Source organism: Anas acuta, chromosome 13, assembly GCF_963932015.1.
Source record: "Anas acuta chromosome 13, bAnaAcu1.1, whole genome shotgun sequence".
Classification (NCBI taxonomy): Eukaryota; Metazoa; Chordata; class Aves; order Anseriformes; family Anatidae; genus Anas; species Anas acuta.
In genome coordinates, this window is record NC_088991.1 from 20197908 (window position 1) to 20225398 (window position 27491).

A 27491-nucleotide genomic window follows, 5' to 3' on the forward strand; every position below is an offset into this window, starting at 1 on the left:
TGCCTGGGAGCTGCCTTCTGTGTAACTGGACTTGAGGCGCTTTCAAAGGCACAAGCTATTACAGGGAAGACACTCCCAGCCTCCGCAGCTTGGAGGGGGATGACCTTAGGGTATTTGCACTGATTTAACTCCTGGATTGAGTGGCTAAGTCCCCATGACTGTGACTTGCTCAGGTCCTTAACCATCTCCCATGTGGAGTTATTTTTCCTGCCCCCATCCAAGCCAACGCATGAGCAGCTCCGTGGAAGAGCCCTGCCTCACCTGGCATCCACAGCCCGTTTTATCAAACCTGGCACAGTCAGTGGGCCGGCTAGCTGCATATAGGCAAATCCTGATCAGGAGATTGGAGGGGCTACGATCTGTGCCAGAACCTGGACAGATTTCCAGCCTGCAGGTGACCGGGCACCCTGCCTGCTCTGGAAGGCTGGGCAGAGAGTGGCAGCTCACGCTCCTGCAGCTTAGAAGCTGCTCAGAAACTTGCAGGAGACTGGGAGCACTGTGCTAAATGACAGTACGCCTCCTGCATTTATTTTTTTCTGAATGAGGAAAGGAAATTACGTTTTAATTCCAGTACCCTAAATCACACTATGAATTATTTTGTTCAGTACTTTCTACCTAGGCAGCTCTGCACATCCATCGCTGGTACCAGCTAGAGCAGCAGCTGAGCCATCCTGCTGCACCACAAGGCTGCTGGCACATCGCGTCCCTCTGAAGCTACACGAAGAACGTGGAGGCAAAATGCAATTACCTGGGCTGGAGGTTGGCCAGGCCCCCCGGGCTGGGAGCCCTACGCTTAGAGAGAGCGACACGGTTTCTCAAAGACCGCAAGTTGTCGGGGTTTTGGGATGACATCCCTCTTAAAGCGCAGAGCCCAGCTTCCTGCTGGGCCTCTTGCTCTGCAATACGGTTTAGATTTGCTGCTGCCTGCCTGCGCAGACGGGATGGTGGGGGAAGAAGCCATCGGTGGCATATGGGATTTGGTGGGGCGCCTGCGCGCGTGTGGCAGGAGCTAATCTCTTGCAGCTGGTGTGATGGCGAGACGTCTGACCTCGCACTTCCAAACTCTAACTTCTTCCTCCGACACACATCTCCTAGAGCATGAAGTGGTTAAAGGTACACACAAGTTCTTGGCATTTGCTAGTTGTCTGGAGCCCTCTCGTGGTTCATGCAAGGCTTCCATTGGAACACAAGAATAGGAGTTAGGCCTAGGACCGTACTCACTTCTACCTGACTATAGATGAAGTATGTGCCGTCCACCAGTACCTCCAGCTCCCCACTGCGGGCATGCAGCTTAAACACCTTGGGGTTCATAGTGATGCGAGACCAGTCATTGAGGACTCCACCTGAAAGATCTCAGTATGAGAAAACGGCAGTCACTCAGTACCCGTCAGGATGAAAAGCGCGGGAGCACAGAAATACAGTCACATTGCAAGCTTTCACACACAACGACACAGACCCACGTTCAAAAGTCAAGTAACTTGGCGAGAAAACCCCAGCATTAAGGGCTGTGCTGTGCTAGTTTTGCCTCCTTCCCATGGCGCTGGCTCTGATTACACCCGCACTAGCTGCTGTCTGAATGGGACACCCACACCATGCAGCGTGCAGGATGAGCGATTTCCATCTCTGCTTATCCTTGTCAGGAGCAGCTCTTCTCACCTGCCCTTTTGTACTACGCTGCATTCATCCCCAGCATCGGATGCAGGCGAGCTCCTCTTCTCCCAAGGCTAAGGTGAGCCTATTATGGTACCTGAGTGTTTCCCAGCCCTGACAAAATGTTCTCATCAGGACTGCGTGCTGTCATCCCCACCGCACAGCAAGGCCACTGGCACATGGAAATCCGTGCCAGTACTTTAATGTATTTGCTGTGTTTTCCAAATTCATCTCCGAGGCCAGGGGCTGGGTTTTGACACTCTGCATGCTCAGCCACAGAGCACAAACAGCTTCTGGTAGCTGTGGTTACAGCAGCCCTTCTGCAGCCCAGACCCCAGGCGCCTCTCGAGGTTTTGGCCCTTTGCTGCTGGTGACTTCCCTGGTATCGTGGAAGAAACTCTGCAGAAGGGAAGCAGCAGAATCCAGCTCTCCAGGCAAGATTCCCAACTGACATTACCCAGCCAGAAGACTATTCAATCTCCTCGACTCCCCTTCTCTTTATTCATTCCCCTCCCCACACCTCTCTACCCAGTTTCCACGCTAAACAAAGCCAAACTTGCACAGTGTGCTGCAGACGGGTGCTTCCCTGAGGATGACAGCAAGGCCGGGATGAGAACAATGATTCCTGTCCTTATGGGAATTGGACTAAATGTGGCAAATCTGCCTGCCCCACTCAGTGCTGCTGAGCACGAAGACACAGCCTTCACCTTCATTTTAAGCCCTGCGTTTCTGCTCCCTGCCCCTAGCTGCAAGCCCGGCAGGCTGCGGCTTCTGCTCACTGTCAGCCGGACAGCATTCATGCCTGGGCGGCCAGGGAAGGCAGGCTCGGGGCTGGGGATTGTTCCCGAGCAGCAGGGAAGGACACTTACGGGGTAATTCCCACTCTTAGAGAGTAGTGTACACTCTGTAAACATCCACGCTTCTCATTAATAACGGGATAATTACTTTCTGCACATAAGCAAAGCAGCATCTTTTCCCTCGTGCTGTTGCTAGAAACGGCCAATTTCCTTTTTGGTTTTTTTTTTTGGGGATTTGGTGAGCACAGGTCCTGCAGCCCTGTCCCCAGGGCTCCCCGGGGTCCGGGCAGGGGACGAGCCAGCTCCCCTCCAGCACAGCGAGACATCGCCAGCCGAGAGACAGCGGCTAATGAATGAGAGCCAGCTGTTGGCAAGAGGAGCAGAAACCCGAGCAGAAATCGGAGAGGGATTCGGGGAGGAAGGAGGAGAGCAGAGAACTGCTGGTGGATGTGGGATGGCTCGGCAGGAGCTGGGCTGAGTTACAGATGGGGGGGGGATGCTCGGGGGGCCGGGGAGCTGCAGGGTGTGCTTGCCTGCAGCGGGGCAAGGCAGGAGGAGCTCGCAGCTGTGTGTGTCCCTCTGGAGCTGTGCTTTCCCCTGAAATATATTCTTGGGGAAATGGGGAAAAACGCAGGCTAATGGGGTTTCGACAGGAAAAGGATATGCTGCTGGCTTAAAATAGAAAACGAGAGCAACAAAATGGACTGGGAAAGAAGGCTGGCCGGTCAAGGGGCTGAGGAAAAATGATTTCACAACAGGTGGGAGGGGGCACGCTGTACCTGGGGGCCAAGGGGAAGCGAGACCCAGTGGGGCTGGAGTTCTGGGAGAACAAACTGGGAGGTCTGAGCACAAAAGAAATGGGGAGGGACACTGAGCAGAAAGCCCCTCTGCAGTGTCTGGGCACTGGGCACCCATCACAGGGTGCTCTTAGGTCCAGGTACGTGCCTGGGGCTGCAGGGCAGGTTCAGTAAGTGCCAATAGCATCAGATCCTTACCATTCTTCACTTGGATTGCTGAGCCTTGGCCTTGAAGGTGGACCACAGCTGGCTGCAAAGAGATGACAGGGGTTTAAAGGGGGTCAGAAACACTGCGTCATCTTATAGTAACCTGACATGGCTTCACGGCTTTTGTACATGACAGCACTCTGAGATCACTGCTGCTTTTCATAAACAAACACAAAAAAGAAGATGGGAGCAGCTGAGAACAACACGCTCAATACTGGACAAGAAGCGAGAAGCCCAAGCCAGATTAACAGGGCTTGCTCTTGAGCAATGAGAAAAGTGAGCTCGGTCGGTCATTTTGTGGGGCTGTGATTTAGCATGGAGGGGAAGGGGTGGGTTTTGCATGTCGGCAAACAACCGGTAACTTGAAGGAAAATCAACCAACCTGGATGTCTCTGGAGCCTGCCTTGTCTGTGGCACCTGCAAAACGCAATTTCACATCATTGCAGAGTTCTGCTTGAAGGAGCTGCAGTAAATATTGCTCTAAAGAAAACTTCTCGTACCCCGTAACAAACATTAAAGACCCGTTTATAGCAGGAGGAGGATGTTAACAGCTATCCTGGGTATGGCTTCGTGTTAGAAAGTGTGCAAGCAAGGAAAAGCCTCACCCCACTTCTTTCTTATTTCATTCCCGCATTTCTGCCTGGCATCATCACAATGCCCCAACGTTATTCAACCAGTTTCCACTAGAAGGAAAAATTGCACAACCCTTTTGCCGATCAGTAGTGGTAATGAAGACTCTTGGCTGCAAAGATTACAAGTCTGACTCGGCAGTAATGCAGGTCATTCACTGCGTTCAAGCTCCATGCTGAAATCTCTTTTCTCCGAGAGCCAAATCTCTGTTAAAGAGGAGATGCTTGCGGGCAGCACTCTCGAGTGCTAAGGACCTCATGCTGCTGCTGGCCTGTGCTTCAGCAATTTCTGAGACATAAACTGAAAAGTCAACCGAGTTTTCCTCTGAGAGCCATGCAAGCCATAGGGTGACAGCCCTGATTTCTCTGAAGAAGCATTTTTTAATACCAGACTGTTCATGTGCATAGCACAAACAGTGATGTGAGCTTCCACTAACATGCGTTTTAAAGAGTAATTACAGTCAGGGATTTTTACAAAATAACTGGCACGTGACTCCACGGAGGAATAATATCATGCACAAAGCAAAACACAACCAAGGACCGCAGGAGGAAAACGTATTTTCATCTGACTTGTATGGCAAACCCCGTCTGACTCGGTTTCTCGTGCTCCCGGGATGTTTTGGTGCCCGTGTTAAGCAGCACCAACCCGGTCCGGGTGCAGAAATGGGGTTTGTGTCAGGAATGGAGGCAGAGGGGACACCCTGCCATGGGGACGAGCGGTTACCTGAGGGGCCCTGCAGCCCAGGGGGTCCCTGAGGGCCTGGTGGGCCGGGGGGGCCGGGGGGTCCCATGACGGTGGTGCCGGGGATCCCGGGGATGCCGGGAATGCCGGGGGGGCCCTGGGGGCCAGGAGGGCCGGGTGGCCCCTGGGGTCCGTTGGGCCCTGGAGGACCAGCCTTTTTACCTGAAAAAAAAAAAAACAACAAAACAAGGCCAAGTGTGAGTGTTTCCCACTTCAGCCCCACTCCAGCCCCAACAAGGAGGAGCACCCGGCCGGATGGGCCACAGAGGCATCTTGATTTTACAACAAAAACAGCTTTTTGATGTAGAACAGCTGCAACCTTTCTCACCTGCTGTACGCGTGTGCCTTCATAGCTAAATCTTTAACAGCGGCCTGCAGGGCCGTGACCGGGCGCCATCACATCTCCTGGCCCAGGGACTCCTCCAGAGGGCAGTTCGGAGCCGAGCTGCAGCTCCCGCTCTCGCCCCTTCCCTCCCCGCAGCATCCCGGTGCCGAACACTGCAGGAAGCACCGAGATGCCCAAAATATCTCAGTGTCCAGTCTGGGCTTTGGCAGGGCTCGCTGAACCCCGAGGAGGAAAGCACCGAAGAGCTGCTGCGGTCCTTGAGCACCTTGCAGCAGGCACAGGGACAAAGGATGGGGAAAGAAAGTGCAACGATGCAAGTAGATGCAAAGACTCTGATCAGGCACCGAAGTAAGGTCTGCAGGGAAAACCTGACCTGTGATTTCCTGATTTTCCAGATCCCCGTGAAAAATTGTGGTCTTTTGAGGTAGTTTTTGAAGTGCGATTTTCTAACAGCTTTGATGCCAAAGAGTTTAATAACATGGCAAAGCCATTTCATCAGAACAAAACCATTTTTTAGACAACAGCAACGGCGAGGATAGAAAATAAAGACTATGGGTATGGTTTCTGCATACATTTAGGTCCTTGTTTCTCTACTAATTATGCATCGCTGTGGTGGGACAAAACCACAAGACATGAACTTGGTGCAGAACTGGAAGGATCCAATCTGGTGCAGTGGCCACCAGCCGTGCTGCCCGGTCGCAGTGTGCCACACGGTCCCTTCCCGTGTCACCTGCCCCAGCACCCAGCACTGCCACGGGGCCTGGGCTCAATCCCCTGCACAGGATTGACCTCCAGCCCTGCTTTTTGTTTCTAGGTGTAAAGGAAGCAGAATGCTGTCGGGTGCTTTGTTTAAAGTAGAAAGCTACTTCAAGCTAAATACTAATTAAAATAATATTGCGGTAACGCTGGTATCCTACAAAAACAGGGCAAAGGCTTAAGGGGACAAATTGTTACCTGCAGTGGTTTTGCCCAGATTAGCAGAGGTGCCTTCGAATCTGAGCTGGCTCCAAGCCAGGCTGCCTCTAATCCAGCAATTCTCCGCCTCCTCCTCAGGATAATGACAGGTTTTGGAAATCCTCAGCTTGAATCCAATCCCTTACCTATTTCCCCTGCAGCACACTTAATGAATTCTTTTCCTCCACGCCCCCTTCCATCTAGACAATCCCAACGCAGGATCACAGGCACTAAGGCAGGAATCCCGCGGCTGTCTCTCCTTGCTTTCTTTCCCAAGAGGGACACACATTACAGCTGTTTTAACTAATCTGTCTCAGAAATCTGGTCTGCGACTAAATTAGCTGCTAGTTTAGCAGTAAAACAATTGCACATAATTCTGAAGCCGCACAGGGACACTTATTTTTCTATGCATTCTTGCTCCTTCAAGTAATTTCGACTTCTTCTCTGTATTAATGCAATCCTGCCTGTTAAAGTCACAAGGCAAAAAATAGTTCTGGGAGCGGATAAAGCTCGATTCATCTTCCCACTGAGGGGACCATTCATGGCCGAGCTGTGGTGCAAAACAAGCTGTGCGCCAGGGAGCTGGGAAAGCCTGCAGACGCTTTTAGGATATGTGGGGAATGAGATGCCATTGCTTCCTCTTGCTTTTCACTTTTTTTTTTTTAAGAGCCACTTATTGGGGCAGAATACGAGAAGTCCTCATTCCCAGGAGTCCTGTGCGCCGTGGGGTCTGTGCCGGGTGCTCATACCAAGCATGGGAAGCCAAAACCAGCTCTCAAAACCCAGCTCCTGAGAGCACTCAGTGTTTAACAACGAGCACAAAGTCGAAGCTTTGGGCCAGGCAGGCAGCACGTGGCTCTTGCACAGCACACGAGGCCTCGTGCAGAGCTGCTGTCCTTCTTGGATCTGCAGAGGTTTGAGAACGTCCCGTGGCGCTCCCCAGCTCCACGCAGCTCTCCTCCTTCACCCCCAAGCCAACTGAACCAGGCACCATCAGTCTGCTTTCCTTAATTGTCATTTGCTAAACAATAAGCTCTAATTCTTTAAAAAAAAAAAAAATTGACAATACCATAAAACTGAAATATTTTATACAGCACTCCAGCTGTATGTAATCCAGCTCTACGAGATCCCTCAGCCACCCAAAACTGCTACGAACACCACAGGCACCATTCGTTATTAGTTCAGCTGCTTGAGCGCGGGTTTAGGGTTTCAGAGTTTTGTTAGGACAAGCTTTCTGAACATAAAATTTTATGCTGCTTCGGAGGGTAAATACAAGCGAAGCTTCCGACTGCGGCCGGTCCCGACCTCTCAGCCATAAATTGCGCGGCCGCGTGCGGGGAGCACCGAGGCGAGGCTGTGGGGTCGCAGCAGCACGTGCAGCGGGCAGGTTGCTGCTGGAAGCCCCCGGGTAGCAGAGCAGCAGCCGTGAGCACCGTGTGGTTCAGAGACAGCACGTCTGGGGGAGCCCCTGAGTTGCACACAGTCCGTGCCTTTCCTGCAACCTGCGGCAGGGCAGCGCGCACCGCGGTGTTCGAAACGCTCCCGGGAGTGTTTGGATCGTTACGAGGAGCAAGAACAGGCAATTGGATTCTGCTTCCCTAAAATCGGGGCTGTTGCATGTTTTTGGGAGTAAGTCTGTAAAGCGACTCAGATCCTTTGGCTCGCTTAAGGTCCTGGTAGCAAACAAATATATTATGGCCATTAAATGTTCTCAAGGAGTCCCACACAAGAAGAGATGGCATCAGACACGCCACCAAACACAGGGCTGCGTGCTGAAAACCCGAGTCACAGAACCTCACCAGCGTGCGTTTTACGAAATAATCAGTTCTGTATTGCAAACAGCTTGAGGAACGTGGCAAGAAAGTCAGACAGGATGGATACCTGCGGGCTGACCAGCGCTCAGCATGGAAACAAGGCAACACTCCTGAGTTTAATGCACAACAAAGCTGCAGGGTACATTCACATTTCGTTTGGTGAGTTGGAAGCAGACACCAACCTGCAGCAAGATCCGTGGCAGAAGAGAGAAGAAAACTAAAGCTGCTCCAGCAAAGATGGCTGAGCCACCAGCACGCAGCTCGCCAGCGCTGGTACACGACAGCTCCACTATTTAATTATGGCACCTTTGGAATTACTCCTATACGGTGCAATTAACTTCCCTCGGCTCCTAAAGACGGCTTCAATAAATATCTGTAACCCCTCGCTGCTGCTGCTGGGGAATGCAATGCTGCCATAGCAGTAAGGGCTTGTAGGAGCAGCACACAGCCTGTTTTATCAACACACGCTGCGTTAATCCTCGCTATTTGCTGAGGGCTGAACGCCTCATTGCTTTTCTCATTCATATTGGTTAAAGAGAATTCATAGCTGGGGCAGTCTTACACAGGCACAGCAAGGGGCCATTGAAGTAAAATTAAATTAAAACTCAAACTTACCCTTTTTCTTGTTTTTAACTGAACTTGGACCTGCAAAGGAAAAAAAAAAAAAGAAAACTTGAGACTCAGTGATCATTTCATCTTACATAACCTCCCCCATCAATAACCACTTAGCAAGAAGGGTGTCGCTGCGATGCTGGAGCAAAATTGGTGACAAAACCAGGAAGACAAAGATGTAGAATTTTCTGCTTCTCACCAGATATTTTATTCAGATGCCATCTTACTTCCAGCTGCTCAGATCTCTGCACAGAGATTTGCTGTGCATGGGCAGTGAAGTTGCCAATACCAGGACTGCACCCCAAGCTTTCAGACAGCAGAAACCCTCAGACTTAGCAGAACCCATTTCTGGATGTGACCCATACACAGCACATTATTTGGTTATTTTTCAAGCAGACGATGGACGCATTTATAGCCCGTGCAGTAGCACACGGACTGTCCCCGTATTTCAGACCCGGTGGACACCTGGCAGGGGGAGTCAGTCCCAAGGGCCCCTGAGGTGCCAGGACGGAGCCCGTCGCAGCCACGTCCAGGTTTGGCCATTCAGGGCCCTGAAAATTCCCCTGAACTCCACTTACACCTGCAGCTGGGAAGCTGCAAAACCAGCAGAGAGCAGGTTTGCTAAAACCACGCTAGCTTGAAGTCACCCAGATTAAAATTTAAAATTGGCACATTTAACTTCCCAATGAGGACAGGTTAGAAGAAAGTTAACAGGGCTCAGAGCTCAGCTGAAAGCAGCAGCCCAAGTACTTGCAAGCAGTGTTGTTAAAAAAAAACACATATGATTTAAAAAAGAAGCAAATAATTACTATAAACTCTTTATCAAAGGGAATACAAAACTCCCTAGCAAGAAGTGGAAATATTTATAGGTAAGCTGAGAAACTACGTGATGTCTTGAGCAGAAGTTGAAGTGTGAAACATGTGCCACTGCTTCCTTGAAAATTAATCATGGATGGAAATAAACTGCAAGAATCCCCAAATACTCTCACAATTTGTCAGTCAATTCCCTAAATGCACCAAAGGCTGAACTCACCTTTAGGTAAAAGAAATGTGTACAATACTCTGATTTCCACCTCTTTTCTGGTTTCAACACAGATGTGAAAAGTTCAATTTTTAATTTCTGTTCAGGCCAATAGCTAATTAGACCCTGGAAGGCAAAAAAATAATGCCCCAGCCACGTCCAGCTCCAGTCCCCAGTGTGCTCGTACACCCTGGGAAAGGGGCACCTGTGCTGGGGACACGAGCATCCCAGCACCGAGTGCTCAGAAAGCCCAGCCGTGGGTGAAGGAACTGCATAACTTCTAGGAACGGATGGCAGCGAGGCTGCTTCGAGTCATTAGTGGTAGGGAAAGCCAAATTGCAAACAAGCACAGCAGTGCCGTGTTCCCATAGTTAGGGGAGAGATGAGAGAAGGACCAGAGAAGTACCCAGTGACCTCACTCCTGCCTTTCCAGCAGGAATATTCGATTATGATGTTGGATCATGGGAAATTTATGCTGTTATCTAATTTATTACCTCTACTAATTTACTGTTTTTTTTTTTTTAATTTATTTTTATTTTTATTTTTATTTTTAAACTAATTCTTATGTTCGGAATATTAAGAATCATGAAGATAGAAACCCATGTGTTGTCCTGCAATGCCCATACCAGTATCCTGCTGTGGAGAAATGCTGAAGCCAACCATCAGGACCAACTGTACAATCTGTCATGTTCTGCAAACACCGATGGGTTTCTCTGCCCCTTCTGAGCTCTGCAACTTCCCGCGATGCAGAACTCGCCACGACCCCGCTGGCGATCCCCGCGGGCACCAGCTAGTTAATAACATTTTCAGTGAAAAGAAAAAAAAACTGTCTGGGGACACCATTTAAAATAAAACAACGCAGCAAGCGAAATGCAAGTGCTGTGTATGTGTCTCTTCAGACCTTGGAGTCACGAGAGTTTATTTCATGTTATATATATCACACCATTAGCGCTATAACCAGAGTGAAAGTACAAATAGCTGCGGCGAGCCAAACACATTTGAAATGGATGGAACCAATTAGCTTCAAAGATGAATGGGAGGAATGAGAACCACATGTGATGTCAATGTTCACAGTCTATATTACAACACACGCATCTGTTCCAGGCACGGCAGAGAGAGATGTTACGGCTGTGCAAGTGAATCTTTCGACAAACACAAAAATACTTCTGACATGAAAAAACACAATATTATTAGACTTGGGAGCTTCTGAGTCTCGGGGGTTTGCATCTGTTCATCTCCCAATAGGAGGGGATGGATAATTTAATTGTAGAGAGAGCCACAAGGTTCATCCGATGCACCAGAAGACCGAGTTTTCCTCATTTTTGCTCAAAATGGCAAACTTTTCTGAATTTATTCTAAAACAAAGTCTCAACTGAGGCTGGGAAGAAGAGCTCCACCAAAATATCAGACGTGTGTTCCCTTCCACACGCAAGGTGCCGAGGCACAGGACTTGAAAGGCTCTAGATGCTCGCTGGCCCAACACATGTGCAGAGGAAAAAAAAAAAGTCCTGTGTGCCGTACTCTTCGGAGGCCACTCCCCAGTATTTAAACAATAAAGTCTGTTAAGTGCTGCGATACTTGAAGGCATATCACCCTCTGGTTATCGGCTAATCGAGGGAGCAGGTTAATTACCGTACAAGTTAAGCAGGGTTTTGGCTGGAGCCTTGTCCTGCACCGTTACTCCCACCTCGCCCTCCCTGGTCTCAGAGCCTTGTACACGTTGGACTGGAGAGTAAATCGACCGGCCAGTTGCTCCCCAGTAGCTATTTGGCCTTATTTATGTAAATAACTTTTAGTTTGCTTTTTTTTGCAATTTTCTGACATCACCTCTGCTCGTCATGAGCTCCTTTCACTATCTGGCATGTCCTTAGCAGAGATCAAGCTTGTGGTCTTGCCTGCTGGTATTAAACGCCACCATCACCACAGCATAGTTTGTTTTTTCTCCATAGGTGCTTGTGCTCTGCTTTTACATTTCTTCCTAAAAATCCCACCTCTCCTCTGCCTCCTGTCCGCATGCTTTCTGCTCGTGCTCGAGGTCAAACCAGACCCCAAGGTTTAGGGAAGTCTATCCCCTTCTTTACTTCCCTTTCATCTGAAATTATATTCATGCTTATGCTCTAATCCTTCCTTGAAGGAGCTCTCAGCCCCGTTTAATCCTTCATTTCAGCTTTCTTTTGCACAGGAAGGAAAGTTGACAAGAACCGCTAATACAGAAGAGAACCGGGATATCAGAGGCAAGGCTGCGAGGCTTTGAAGGACGCAGTAATAAGCATGGGATGGGACTGAGTCATGCAAATTTTGCAGCCCTATAAATTATAAATACACAGGGAATAATACAGATTTCTGCTGTATGGTGGAGCTCTTCAGCCGGAGCTGAGGAGGACACAGTCTGCATGCAGCGAGCACAGGTTTGGATGGGATTTTTTGGCTCAGAGCAGGCCCCCAGCATCACGGGGCACTGCCTGAAAGTCTCACAAACTCATCGGTCAAACTCATTGCTGGTTTCGTAGGTGCTAGCAGCAAGCCAGCAAACTTTGTACCTAAGCTAATGAAAATAATTGCCACAGACGAGCTCCTGTTGTGTACAACAGCACCTGCGAGCAGCAGAAGACATCTATGGATGCTCCAGGGAAACAGCTCTGGCCCTCTGCTCCTGCAGCCCTAACATCTGCTGGGCAATTTCCAAGGGCTTCAGAAAAAAAAAACAGATGGTGATGCAACTCAAGGATATTACATATGACATGTTTTCGCTTATAAAGATTAAGAGAGTTTACTTTTTTTCCCCCCTGATTTTACTTTCTGCATGCTCCACACTGCTATGATTTACTATAAATACAAAAATATCAAAAACTTCTTTAGGACATGTGCCGATATAAATAGCACACTAAAAAAAAACCTGCGTTCACTTATTAGTTGTGTGTGTGGATTAACAAGAAATAGTTTAAATTCTTTCAAAACAGTTCAAACTGGTTTTATTGACGGGAACAGATCTTTGTAATTACTTTTATTTTATATAAAACCTATAAAGGGCTGACCATTATAGAAAACCATCAAACAAAGGGCGAGTGCCTAGGAAAGCTGCTGAACTTGCTCAAATTCGCAGTTGTCAGGAGCAGAACGAGCCAGCGAGCGCCACTACCGCGTTCGAGCAACATCCGCAGCAAATTCAGAACAAAGACATCCGCTGATGGCTTCAAGGTGCTCACCTTGGGGAGCAGTTGCAGGGAGGTGCGCCGCAAAAACCACCACGTCCTCTGCAGGCGGTGCCAGCCCACTGCCCGAATTTGCTGTTTTCACTGCTCGCCAGGATCAGTACGATGTTCCTGTCCTGTTTCCGAGCACTGAGTTACTCCAGTCAGCGTATCACACGTCTCCTTGCCTAAGCACAGCTCTGCTTTGGGGAATCTGTGGGACTGGGTGATAAAACCGAACCGTATCCACGCTGCCATCACCGCTCTGCCTCTGGGATATGAGAAGTTACCTTCCTCCGAGGGCACAGACAGAATCGGACACAAAATCTGAGTGATTCATAACACCACAGAGTCTCCCAGAAACGTCTCATCGCTTCTCACTCGTTTATAAAGTGCAATGCTACCACTCATTGAAATCGTTAAGCCCACAGCTACTTTCACAACCACCATCGGATTCTGAAGATGGCATCAGGGAATCTACGGGACTGATCTAATAGGCACTTTTTCAAAACTCTCTCTCTTTGTGCACTACCAAAAAACCTGCAGCTTTTTCTTTGAAGTGTGAGCTTCTGGCTGTAGCTGGAAGAAGAACATCAGGTTTAATGACCACTGCTCTCAACAGCTATGGATATTTGTGCCAAGTATTTTTCTTTTTCTTTTTTTTTTCAGTATTTGCTCTGACAGCAAGCACCTTCTAGCTGTGAAAGAGAAGATGGAAAGAGAAGCTCAAGCGTTACTTCTGAGAGTAAGATTTCAAGCGATGAAGAACCCATTACATTCTTTGATATGTTGTCTCCATGGGCAAGATCAAAAAGTCCACTTAAAAGTGGACTGAGTAAGTCCACTAGAGCTTGGTCGTTTCATTTACAGAAGGCGTGTAATGATATTTACTTCACTCACACGGGTACGAGATATGCAAGGCTTTTCAAATATTTTTTAAGTGCAGCGTTATTAATGCCAGACTATGGTGGAGTTGGGGAAAGAAGGATGTTAGCTCCCAAACACATGCTTAATCTAGAACATGTGGTTTTTGGGGAGGTTTGGAACCAATATGTTTTCAACATTTTCAGGAAATTTGGTCTAGCCAGATGAAAGCTTCTTGGACCCTACTGAAATATCAGTCGGTGATACAAATACTGCAACAAGATGAATTTTTCCCTTCTCCTAAAAAGAAAGTGCTTCTTCACCAATTCCAGGGAACAAGGCAGCGGATCTTGAGGAGCAGCTCCTATTGATATGATTACTCCAGAAAATACGATGAATTATAGATCTAGGAAAACGTCCCAGAAGTAAAACACATCATGTGCTACTCCGAGTGTCTGGTATGCCTTGGCAGAGCGCTTTTTGGGGGGGTGGGATGAGGAAGGGCGGGCTCCTGCTAAGTGTGGAGGAAAGATGCTGTCAGCAGCCACAGGCAGAGCGGCTGAATCCCAGCTAGGGCTGGGATGTCGCAGGTACGAGGCCAGCACTGATTGCAATAAATCCAAATACACTGAGCATGCTGCACAACCGAGAGGGGAGCTTATTGTACAAAGCGGAGGGAGAATAAAAGGATGAAACTCTGCCGTTTGATGTATAAGCATGTAAGGCAGAGCCCTGGGCCATGCAGTTATTCTCAACCACCATTGTTGCCTCTCTCTCTGCTTTTGTTCCAATTTTGTTTTGAACTCTTCAAAATTCATGCATGGACACAGTCACCCTTCATTGTCTTTTCCTCGTTACTTCTTTGAGACGCTCCACGATGGCCCCCCCCAGGACAGCATCCTTCATCTAACGGCCGCCTCTCCACCTTCACCGCCTTTCACTGCGTGCGTTAGAACATTAAGCCCCGAATTTCAGGAATCTGAGCTTAAAAGACAGCGTTACCCTGTCTTGTTCTGCAGTTGCAGGCTGCCAAGTGCCCAAGGCTGGCTCGGCACCAGCTCAGAGCTGCCATGGTTTCTGATACCCCACCCCGGCGCTGAACTTAAGTGCCCAATGCTCAAACCAGTTTCCTCAAGCCTGGGAGATCATGGGGATTTTGCAGCTCTTTGTGCTCTTCTGAGGCACTCCCTTGGCTACATGCACTTTTAAGGCTATTCTTCATCTCCTTTAAGGACTTTTCCCATGTCTCCATATGTCTCCAGGGGAAGTATCCCACACGGAGGTCTCCCCTGACACTTCTGGGACTCTGCTGCTTGGCCAGAAGGGTCTGAGCAGAGCTTGTGCACCACCACCAAAGGCTGAAGATCATTTCTCTTGTGGTAAATGAGGTATGAGAAAGGCTTTCTGCTACCTCACTGCTCTTCTCCTCCGAGCAATCTGTCAAAGGACAAGCCTACGTCCATGTGCTATCCAGATGATCAGATTCTGCTCCAGGAGCTCCATGGATCAGCAGCCTGCTCCCTCCCCATCCCTCTGATCCCCTGCACCAGACCCCAGCGCAAGCCCATCGGGCTGAAAACAAATGGAGAAGGCACAGCTCATCCCAGCCCTGCCTCTCGAGTCCCTGGAGCGACACTAGATGCCAGAGAGCCACAATCCCTCTGCCTCAGACAGCTTCAGACTATGAGACATCTCATCACGTAACAGGTTTTTTGTTGTTGCTGCCATTGTTTTTTTCTCCTGCCAATACTTCAGAGGGATTTCTGCCTGGTTTGATGATTAAGAAACAGGGCTCTTCACAATGGGGAATAACTCGGTCAAGTTCGTAAGGAATGTGAGGACAGTTAATGCAGAAATACAGAGATACTGGCTAATAAAGCCAGGCAGTTGTGGTGTAATTTATATCGGTCTTTAATCATATTAAAGGGAAAAAAAAATCTTTAGTTACAGCAGCTCAAGATGGTCTGTCTGAAGTGGGAGCACAAGGGACAGACCTAGGAGAGCATCGGGCAAAAACCTGATTCACTTGCCCAGGTAAAGGCACCCTGTTGAGCAGCACCCTGTTGACACCTTCTGCACCAGTTGGATGGGGGAAAAGGATTAGGATGAATGTAATCGTGCTCATGCATTGAGGGGACCTGGTGACCTCCCGGGGTCTGCTCCAACCCATGTTCTCCACGTCCTCAGCTCTGCTGACAACTGCTCCTCACCACTAAGCAGCAAAACTCCGGCATCCTTACTCACTGCAGCAGCAGCTTCAGTTGCTTTACCTGGCGAAGATCGACCAGCTGATTTATTAGCTGATTAATTCCTCTATCCCACCCAGCCAGGCTTTGGGCACAGCCTGTGATGCTGCTCCAGGGGGACAGGCACGGCAGCTCCATGGGCAGCACCGGGCTCCGTCCTCCCTCTTCTGGCCATGGTGAACCACCGAAGAGTTTGAGGTAGCCCTTGAAACCATGCCACAAGAATAGCTGAAAGCCAAATGTTTCATTACACTGAAGGTTCTCGCGTTCATTATTGTGCTTGAAAAAATGAAGAATTTCAGCAAACTGAGACGAAATCCCTCAATCTTCGATCTGAGGCAAGGGAGGCCCCAGAGATGGCACTGGGCTCTACCCTTGCACGTGTGTATGTATCACTTAGATGAGGCAAGACCTCAGGACAGCCTCCTGGTAACGTGAAGGGTTGCCTTTTTTTTCTTTAAATCCAGTCTCCACTGACTAGGTGCAAGCACATCGCAGCGCAAATGTGTTCCTGAACAAAGACAAAATCCTGCTCCCAATTAACTCCAGAGCCACTGTTGCTGGCAAAGTAACGTTGCACTGACTTTTCAAAAAAAAAAAAAGAAAAAAACAATCAAACATAAATCTCCACCCTTCTTAGCTCCGTTCCCACATAATCAGTCCCAGCCAAGTTCCTGGGGTTCACACCAGAACCTGTGGCCATCATATTTCATTTTCCGCACTCTCACTGGCTAGGGAAGAAGAATATGATGTGCCTTTTGTTTTCCTTCAGGCACTTAGGTTGGATTCCAAAAGCTGGATCTTTACAGCAGAGCTGACAAACAACATTACTATTTCTATTTCAAGTATCTAAAGGCTTTTTCTTGCCTTGCTGGCTGGACCCACAAGGCTTCTTTTCTATACAGCGCTGCACCCTATTGCTTACTTTATCAATACCGCATATTTGAATTCAACAATTTAAAGCGTAGTATTACAGCTGTGTTTTTATTTTGTTTGTTTTATTCGGTTGTTGCTTAACACAAAACACTCTGACATTTTAAGTCATATCCCACTAAGATAAACAACTAACATATGTCATGAATTCCAGTAGAAATGATTCCCAAGTGGCGCTGCAGCAAGGTTTTAACCGAGCCTATTAAAGACTCTCCCAAATTGTTTGCTGGAGATTTTAAACGCATGCCTCCCCGCTGCAGCCATCCACAAGGAATCGAGGGCAGGTGTGAGGAAATCTCCTCAGCTATCTCATCTCTGCCCAGGCTGACATGTTTTTCTTCCTGCTGCATGTCATTCTGGCTAATTGGATTGCGAACCTCTGCAGCAGTGAACAGCTGCCTGCAAGCTGATGGTTTAATTACGCCGAATAGCATGGGACCTATATCTAAAGACAAACGTGCACTCGGAGCCGTATGAATCCGAAAAGCAGCCTTAAAGAAATCCAAGGGACGGAGACCGCTCTCTGGGAAGCCCGTGCCTTTTGCGTGGCCTCGTCCTTGCAGCCGCTGTGACGCTGGGAGCTGCTCTTGGCTCTGCCAACCCTGGAGTTTACCCAGTCACATCACTGCAAATAGATTAACGTACTTAACCGAATCCTGCTCGCGTTAACGAGATCGGTTATGAGTCCAACAATGTCGCTATACATCATGGCTAACAAAGCCCTAATGAAAACAGGGAATTATCGTGCCTCATTCGCAACTTTTTCCCCAAAGAGCTTCTCGGTGGTGGTGTTCTTTAGCTTTGTGCAACAGCACTTTTCTTTTTTTTTTTTTTTATGGTTAATGTATCTGGTCTACTCTAACTGAGCCGAGTTTTATTGAGCGCCCAGACAGGCCACAACTGAAGACAACTTCACAATTCCCGTCACCAGAGCAGCAGCTCTGGGTTTGGCCATCCGGTCCCGCCCTTGCTGCCACGGACAGAAAATTGGGTTATTCTGCCCAGGATCTGCCCAAGGCAGATACCCTGGAATTGCTGCAGCAGGATGCTGAGCCTGAACCCCAAGCCCTGGCCGTTTGGGAAGGTTTGCACGCCCCGACTCGGCACCAGTCCCCCAGCTTTTGTGTCAGAGCTGATCGGCGACCAGATGCACTTGGAGCATGTGCTGAGCAAACTTGTGCCTGCCTGCAAAGTACTTGTGGATGTGGCCAGCGAGCCGGTTTATTCACAGAAATCAAAGCTCAGCTGCAAATACTTCAGTGAGGCAGACAATAGAGCCCCTCTCGTACTGTGGGAAAGAAATCACCACCTACCAGTCCCGTCGAGCATTTATAATGCCTGGTACAGGGCATCCACGGTCCAGATGCGCACAGCTCGGATGCGATCGCATTCCTGCCTTGCTGTGACATCTGTTCTCGTCTCATTAGCCCGCACCGTGTTTTGTAACAGGAGAAACCGAGATTCTGAAAAAGTCAGCATCTGACCAGAGGCATTATGAGAAGGCCCGGTTCCACAAGTGGAATTCAGATGGGATCCCCAGTCACTTCTAATGATGTTGGACCCTGCTCAGCATGGAGTATTAAAAGAAGTTGAAAAGTTTAGGTCGAGTTTCAGCAAAGCCTGCTGCAGCACACGGCATTGGGTCAGGCACTAAGGATCCATCAGGACAAGGCTCAATTAGCACAAGTATCTGAAAACGCAATCTGGGTGGAGTTCTGACCAGGGGATTCCTTCTCGAGCCTTCCAAGCATCCTCAGCATCCCCACACCTTTCCCTGGCGGTCCACCTACCTCATCCAAAGCGGACAGGAGACAAATGGGGAGGTGCCAGAAGGACAAACACACCCCAGGGAAGCTCTGTGAATGGAACTAACCAACCCATCCCATCGTTAGGAATATGATGAGTAAGGAAGCAGGGCTTCTGCAACAAGCCAGGTCAGAAGTGGAAGGGAAGGCTACTGGGGTAGCTGCGTACCAGCAGAGCTCAAGAAGAAATCCGGACTCCATCCGCACCCACACCACACCATGCTTCTGCATGGAAAATGACTCCCTACGGTGTCCCAAGCCGGGCTTCAGCAAAGCCTGTTAACAGACACCACAGCGAATCTGGCTTCAAAGTGATCTCAGGATTAAGGAAATTATTTTGGAGTGGTTCGAGCCAAGGATAAGCTGAAAACATTTCAGCTGCCTAAAAATACACTCTTTTACAAGTTACACCTGGAGCAAGAAGCCCCCCTGGAATGTATTTTTCCCCTTTATTTTCACTTGTTTCCAGCAATGACTTGGTATTAATCTGCCACTAGCGTAAAGTAAGAGAGCTGAAAACTGTGACCTGAACTCATTCTGAATTTTCAGACAGTTGTTAAGCTTCTCTGGATCTGTCTCTGTGGAAACAGCGGTTAGGAACAAGCACAGACACAAGACCAGGGTCTAAAATTAGTTTCCTACGTTTTTATCTATGTGTCTTCATGGAAGGAAAGTGCCCAAGATAAGGGACCTTATACAAACTGCCCACCTTATTATAATAAACCTCGGTGTATCACGGAGGTAAGGATCTGTAAATGAGCTGGGGTCTTAGTTTTAGCCACAGTCACAAAAAATACTGGCAGTGATGTCATGGTCCTTGTACATGAAGAATGAAAAATCTATTGCAACACATCTTAATTCCTCCCTTCTGCCATTTTGGGGGAAATCAGAGAGAAATCCTGGGGAGGAAAAATCAGAGAAGAGCGAGTATTTTCTGGTGAGCCTTTCCTTGGGACTGTCTCCTCCGCTCCAGTATCCAGGAAATGTTCTTTATTTATTGAGTGCTCATCACCATGGTTTCGGAGCACAATAAGGCTCTATCGCCCTTAATACATCTGCGTTTCTGAGAATTCCTGGACTTTGGGGAATTGCACGGGGCCGACACAAAGGAACCGATTGTTCTGGGCTCTGGAGTCGGAGGGATGTATCTGCCCTTTCCAAAGCAGAGGAAGCGAGCAGGAAAGGTCGCTATTGTGATCCCTACAAAAAAAAACCCGGCTGCACCCCCGCAGGAGGGGACGTGGGGACGGGGGCAGCCGCAGGTGCCTGTCCCTATGGGGTGGGGGGCTCGGGGCCAGCTACCTGCAGCCAAAACCCCGTCGGCACTGTTCTCCCAGCACCAGGTAAAAGCAGGGCTCTTCTCGAGCTGCTGCCATCCCGGTGAAAGGAACCGAATTTTTGGTTCAGCAGAAACCATTCACAGCGCTAAAAGCAGTGAGTTCTCATCAAGGACTTTCCTCAGCAGTAAGGACTGCCAAAGTAGTAGGAACCAAATTGTTGTCAGCTTAAGGACAGCCATCTGCTCAGCCTCTTTCCAGCTGCCATGCTCCAAATCAAAGAATGGATAACAATCATTTATGTTTCTCACCAAGCTCAATATGAAAAAACCTAGGAAGGGAGAAAAAAACAAAAAAAACAAAAAAAAAAACCAACCCCAAACCGAGAAGCAAAAACCAAACAAACCAGGAAAGCGGCACTGCAGGGATCTAACTGGGAACAGAGATGAAAGTAGGAGAAAAAGAAACTAGTTTTTTTAAAACAATGTTTTTTAAAGAGTCCTATTGACATCTGCTTTGTAAATGTTCTGTCATTATTTATAACCTCAAGAGCACGGAATTGTCTCTGTAGTTACAACCATGCTACTCCCATATTTTGGCTTTGTTAGCAAAGAGCCAGCAGCATTTTTACTGTTGCTCTGGGAATAGAGATCTAACATTTCATACACAGTTTATTTAAAAGTGGACTAATTTAACATTCTTGATGGTTCCTTTTAGCACAACTGTTGCTAATTACCAGCTCCAGAATGATTTGTTAATCTGGGAGCTACAGCGGTTCCACAGCAGCATAAATACACCGAGACAAAAAGGAAGGAGGGCACAAAGAGGAAAATAAGAGAGAGACATCGGAGAGGGGCAAGTTTTAGTGAACTAGGGCAAATTAAGCGGCAGGTGGAGCCGGTACCGCGGAGCGCCATAAACCGGAGCCGTAAAGAGGCTAACCCCGCGCCTTGAGAAGTCGAAAGGAATCGGAGCAGCTTTCAAAGCTGTGCAAACGTTGGTTTTGGAGGCATGGAGAGGAAGCTGGCTTGAAACACGATCTGCGCTCCTCGGGGCTGGGGCAGGCACCAGCCTCCCGTTAATGCTGCTGGCTCCTGGCGAGGTGACACGGCGCGGCACGGCACGGCACGGCACGGCACGGCACGGCACGGCACGGCACGGCACGGCACGGCATGGCTGGCAGCCGGCAAAGGGCGAGCAGGAGCAGGGCGAGCCGTGGGGCAGGGCACGAGGAGCCTCCTGCTCCTCCCAGGACACGACCCCGGCTTTGTTCAGGCGGTTCCAGGGCACCGCGCACGGAGGGGCGCAAACAAAAAATTAAGCAAACACGCTCGTAAAACATGACAAGTGAGCGGTCCGCCGAGGAGGAGCCCTCGAAGCACTCGAGTCGTGTTTGGCAGTGGCGGGGCGTGATTGATGGCCTTGCCCTGCTGCACACAGCTTTTTGTGGGCTTTTTCAGAAAGCAGCACGGAGGCAGCACACCGGGCTCACCGCCCCCAACCTCCCACCCTGGGGAAGGGGATGGGACCCTTCTGACCCCTCCTCAAAACGCCCTTTTCGCTGCCCAAGCTCCTTTTCCTAAAAGAACCCGAACTTTTAGGAAAAGAAGCAGAGTATCGTTGACATCTACACAGCATCCAGCCCATGGCTTTGTTGGGAAAAGCTGGTGAGGACCCCAGCAGGCACCCAGCGAGGCCTCGCAGCCTCCCTGCAGCCACGGCTTCTCACACGCCGCATCGCCCCAGCCTTTCGCTGCATGTGTGAAGGGACTTGAAAGTTGGTGAAATTAATTCCAGACCAATATTAGCGAGGCCTCAAGTGGAAAGCACATCTCCTTCCTTCTGGGAAGTTACAGTGCTTCCACTTTTATCTTCGCGAGGCTCTTTGGAGATCAAAGATCCGATCAGCTTTTCCTTTGTAAAACTCATGGAGCAAGCGGCTTTATCGATACCGTAACAATCATTTATTTGTGTGCATATTAATGATTCATTCGCCTTCTCCGAAAAACAGATTCCTGCACGCAAACCTAAAACAAACCCCAGGAGTCACACGGGGAAGCAAGCTCTGTTGTTTGTTTACTGATTTTATGGTTGTTACAAGAACAATCCCTACCCTGACAGCTTCCACTTGTTAAATGCCTCCCTCCCTCATAAAACCGAGATGGCCAAACACCAAGCAGCCGCCTGCCAGCACAGCCCATCCTGCTCTTGTCAGCAGGAGAACAACCTGTCACTGGGGCACTTCTTCCCATCCCGAATACCTTACACGGTCAAAAAACAACTTATAAAAAAAAATAAAAAAATAAAATAATTGGTGGAACCACGCTAGATTGCTGGAATGATTCAGCCCTGGTGCGTTCAGGGAACACGGAGTGGATGTGGGACAGGCACGGAGGCTTTCCACACCGGCTTTCAGCAGCTCCTTCTCACAGCACCACGATTCCCTGCACATCTGTCAATACGAAGCCGGTGCTCAGCCAGCCGAACGGACGAGGCTAATTCCACCAGACATCTGCCGGCAGCACTGAATTTGCACGGTTCCCATCGAGGGGAAACTCGCTACGCGCACAAGCGCCTCGCGAAGACGCTGGAATGGATTTCGAGGAGTCGCTGCAAAAGGCTCCGCATCCTCCCCGAGCCATCTGAGCATCAGGCCGACACCGACGCTGAGGATGCTGGACCACACCGAGCTGGAATCACTCAGTGAGTCTGTACCAAATGCATCATACTTGTCAGCGTTTCGGCGAGGAGGAATCCTGGGAGTTTCACGAAGCTATTTCTTGGAGCGGAGCCACCGCAGAGCGTTTGCCACTGCGAAACTGCGAGGGGAGGATGGGGAGCTCACCGAGCCTGGAAGCCGAGGGGGGAAAACTAACGCGGGCTGAGAAGTTTATAAACGCCGTCAGGGCTTGACAAGCTCAGCAGGCACCGAGCCATGCACAGACCACTCCTTAATTACTTCTTGCTCTAATTCACGCGAGGCAGCCTCGCCGCTCGCTGTCAGCCGGTGCCAAGGCAGAGCCGAGCGGGGCGCACGTTTCTGCTGCTGCTCGGCAGACCCTGTCTGATGGGGGCAACGTGGTCTGGCTGCTGGGATGGCTGTCGGTAAGCTGTGGTTGTTCTAAATCTGCCCTAACGCACCTCGTACTCTGATTTCTGTCCTGTTTCACATACCAGCTAGGGTAAGGACAGCAGCAGTAGCAGCATTTCTGCTGAAAGATGTGGTCGAGTGCAGGAATGGTCGACAGCAGGAATGGGCTCCACCTCCCAGAGCCTTCCAGATTGAGGATTAAAACACTTTAAAAAAAATAAAAAAACACAAAACAACAAAAAAAACCCCATCCCATCCAGGAGCAGGTGACGGGATGGTCCTTGCAGAGGAGGCACCCTCAGATACCACCTCCAAACCCAACCAGAAGGTCTGGTTGTATTCATCTAAAACAGATGAACAGAGCAACAAATACAGGTGTACGAGTACAAATTATTAGCTTGAATGAGCACAGAGCCTCTCTATTAGAGAGTAAGAGCTAACGACAAGAGCACTGAGTAGCACTAATTTGTGCAAGCTCACTGGAGCTCCAGTTGTAGAAAAAAGGCCTGCTGGAACTAATAATCTCGAAGGCAATCAAAATTATATAGAGACAATTATAAGCCACAGATGACACTTTTTTTTTTCTCCCCTTACATACGGAACTCTGCATATAACCACGATCAGAAAAAAAAAGGTCAGCCAAATGATTACGAGCGCGAAAGTGCCCGGCACAGCAGCAAGGAACGGAGTGACACTCACCATCGGGGCCCTCGCTGCCTTTACTCCTTTTATTCCGCCGGACACGTCTCCCTTCCTCTCCAACGTGCAGCTTGTCCTCAGGGTGAAAGAAGTTCAGCAAGGCCAGCTGGAAGAACAAGGACACGGTTAAGCATCGTGGCAGTGGGTGACCCAAGCCCAGCAGCAGCAGGATGGACGCGTGGCTACACCAGAAAAGTCATTTCTATCACCCTCTGGTTTGGTAACCCAACGAAAACCACCTTGGTGCCCGCAGCCGGCTGCCACTGCCATGCAGATCATGGAAGATGGAGCTGGAGATCGGCACAAGCCCCAAACGCTGATGCAATCCTTGCTAATTACCCTCTGTAAAACTTGCTCAATCCTGGAGCTCTTTCACCAGTATTACTCACTGCCAGTAAGTTTTTCTCTCTCAAGCCCTCTTCTGTAAGCCTCATTAGCTACTGAGATTCAAAGGTCTTCAGGGACCTTTAAATCCAATTCAGTATACCACATAATTAACACTTTAAACCTAGAGCAAGTACATCTTTATAACGCGATTTTTGCCGAGAGGCAAAAATTTTATGTAGCGACCTCCTATTCATGAAAAATAGTCGCTGCATTAAAAACTCTTTGACAGTTATTAAACACACATCCCAACCCCGAAACTTGGGTTTCGGCTCAGAAGCCTCCCCAGCCCTCCTAGCTGCGAGGCGGCTCGTTGCCCGGGGCACTTCCCCAGGTATTTCCACTCCATAAAATCCGAGATTTCACACCAGATGAAGGAGGCAGGAGGAGCCAAATGCTCCCGTTCTGCCTGCTGCTGCACCCGCCAGGAACCTGGGCAGCTTCACCAGGATGGGGTTTTCTTTTTTTCTTTTTTTTTTGTGCTGAATAAACTTGATGGCGGGTATTTGATTCACAAACACCTACCCGCACCAAATGCATGCACGCCCACCTCAGGGAAGAACGAGCAGGCTTCAAAAAGCAGCTCCGAAGGTTATCAACCCTGTCACTGCCCCGAGAACAAAACCACGGCATCAAAAGCATCCTTTAAATAGCAGAGGAGAAGAAACTCCTTTCATGGACTCCCAGTTAAAAGAGTGGCTCGTGAAGCTGCAGGTCATAAAAGTCCCCGTTAGGATCATTAAAGGCCTCTCTGCTCCCGATGTGCACCCAGCCCTGGCCCTCCCCTTTGCTCGCACACCGCCTGCGAGCTGCAGAGGGCTGCAGGAGGGGCTGGATCCTGCCCCCATGGGAGGTGGGCTCAGCAAAGCCACCTGCTCGGGCTGTGCCTTGCACCACTCGTTTCCTACCTGGGTCTGAAAAAAATGAAGAGGGAAAAGCAGCGCTGTGGGCAGGTGGGAATCCGCAAGCGTTAGCTTTTCTGAAGGAAAACCGTAAAACCCATTTAAAATTGCCATTGTCCCCCCTTCTTTCTCCTCGTTTGTGGATGTGTCACCTCCAGGCAGCAGCACACAAAAGGGGGGAACTGGCTGAACCTACAGGGTCAGTGCCTTGGCACCGACAGAGCCGTGGGTGCAGCCGATGCTGGTGTTACAGCTCCTAAACCCCGACTCCAAACCTCCTGCACTTTAAATTCCTGCCTTCGCAGCACGTGTTTCTATTTATTTCCGCAGCTGGCAGGTTGGGGACGGGCAGGATCTGGCCCCCAGCCGCCGGCAGAGGCACGGAGAGGCCGCTCGGGCAGCCGGGCTGACGCCCAGGGGGCTGCAAACTCTTTGCACGGGTGCTGCAGCCAGTGAAAAGCTCCCAAAAGAGAGGCTTCAGAGCAGAGCGGAGAAAACGGAGAGCAAAGCAAAGCCCATCCAGCCACAGAGCCCAGGGAACAACACAGCAGCCCAGCGAAAGAGCTGGCATCTGCCTCCTGTGCGAGGCACGGGCAGGAATCCTGCTGCGCCTCCCCAACACAGCGAGCCCCAGTGCTGTAAAACGAACCGAAGCAACAAATTACTTTGTAGGTCAGGTTAAAAGGCCAACGAATTCATCAGCGCTGCTTTTGAATGCCGTGGTTCCCTGGCTATCTGGTTTGGGGCTCTGCAAAGCACGCTGAAATAAAAGCCCTGCCACGGTCCGAGCAGCACGCGGGGACCTGCGCCCAGGAACCCTGCAAGGGGGTGGCACGGCTGCTGGCAGAGCTACGGCTAAAAATCACATCCCTCATCCCAAGGAGGTTTTGTAATGGCACAGCACTAATTGTTTCAAAACAAACATGTTTCATTTCCCTGCTATTGTGAACACAATCTCAATACGACAGCCAGAGTTTTGAAACGCTGCAGCACCAAACTGAGCTCGCCCAACGCCCGGCTGCGCCTGCAGAGATCACCTCACGGCTGGGGAGCACAAAGGGCTCCAAACAACCTTTGCTGAAGCCTGCTGGCTCTTTAAACCTGCCTTAATTCAACACCCAGCAGGGGACACAGAGGGCTGCAGACGTTTCGGGGCTCCCCTGATCTCCATAGCTCTGTTTTGTCACAAAGATTATTGATAAATGCAGCAGGACCATTTATATATATATATATTTATTTTTTTATATATATATTTTTTTCCTGACAGGTATAAGCAGGCTTCTCCTATGCCACACTCTCATGCTTTAAAGAAACAAAGCTTTCAACATGCTTGCAACAATCTAGATAATTTCACCTGAAAAAAAAAATAAAATGTGAGAACTCCGAATGGCTGAAATGCCTTGGTTTTTCATTTCGACCGAGGGTTTTGTTTCCCAGTGAAGCAAAATTTCTTGACCAGAAAGCTTTTCATAACCTGGGCAAAGCCATTTAATTTTAATCTCAGAAGGAGAAACATAAGAGACTGCCGCAATATGTTTATTTCCCAGTGCAGTTCATCAAAATACCCTTCCACCACCAAATTCTAACATCATGGCTCAAGCATGCTCTGATAAGCATTACTTTCAATGTGAAATCTTAGATTAAAAAAATATAATAATAATAAAAAAATCAAAAATTAGCCTCATAAATTCAAATATTCAGTGAATAAAATGCAAACCCAAACGGTGCCTACGGAGCAGTGGGAACCAGCTGTGACACCCAGTATTGGCTAAAAGTAGATCTAACCATTAAACTCTGCCTTTCTAATCAGACCAAGTCAAAAAGATAAATGACAGTGAGGGAAATGAATAAACCACTCACTCAGAAAAATAATAGAGCTAGCTTAAGACAGGGGCTGTGACCACACCAGCTCTGAGCACACAGTGTCTGAGAACAATCCCAGTGAAAGTAGGGTTTGTTGGAGGAGCACCCACGCGTCCTCCACGCTCAGGCTGCCGGTACCGAGACGAACGGAGGAGTTTGTCCTGCGGACTCCCTCTGCAATGTCAGTAATGCAAATTATGGCATCAAATCTCCCCGCCTCGCTGCTCTCAGGCTGCAGCTGGGGATGCTCCGCAGCCCACGGCCCTCACGGGTGGGAATTTATTTGGGTTGGTCCCCACGCAGCTGCACCGCGCCGGGGAGCCAGCGATGCTCTTCCCATTCGCCACCCCGGAGGGCTGATTACCAGAGCAGCTCCCGGCTCTTGGCCTCTGCATCTTTCGCTCTGGAGGCCAGGTTGCATGTTGTCATGAATTTAACCTCGTCTACTCTCCTGTTGTTTTGTGTGTCCACAGCTTGAGAGGCTTCGCGCAGATGTTTGCCACCCATCTCGCGAAACACAGCACGGCCAGGCGGGATGGGATGGATGCAGGAGGAGAAATTACCTCCAGCAAAACGGTCTCTAGGACAGCACTACAGCACAGACGCTGCTGAAAATAACCCTTCACGTGTCTGCCCAACGTGACGAGCAACCAGGACGTGTCTGCGG

General features: G+C 49.4%; 1 protein-coding gene across 6 annotated transcripts in view; it reads right to left on the reverse strand.

The window, feature by feature from the left end:
- The window catches only part of EDA (ectodysplasin A), a 71343-nt gene that overhangs the window by 4690 nt on the left and 39162 nt on the right, over window positions 1-27491 (reverse strand). The window contains exons 2-7 of one of the 6 annotated variants that reach the window (XM_068696939.1): window positions 23676-23781; window positions 8552-8581; window positions 4805-4984; window positions 3834-3868; window positions 3443-3494; window positions 1264-1343 (exon numbers count right to left, since the gene is read on the reverse strand). In XM_068696939.1, the coding sequence (XP_068553040.1) occupies window positions 1264-1343; window positions 3443-3494; window positions 3834-3868; window positions 4805-4984; window positions 8552-8581; window positions 23676-23781 (483 nt within the window). Of the gene's footprint in view, window positions 1-1221; window positions 1353-3442; window positions 3495-3833; window positions 3869-4804; window positions 4985-8551; window positions 8582-23675; window positions 23782-27491 lie in introns of all 6 variants that reach the window. The other 5 variants (XM_068696938.1, XM_068696936.1, XM_068696935.1 and 2 more) reach the window with 5 other exon arrangements.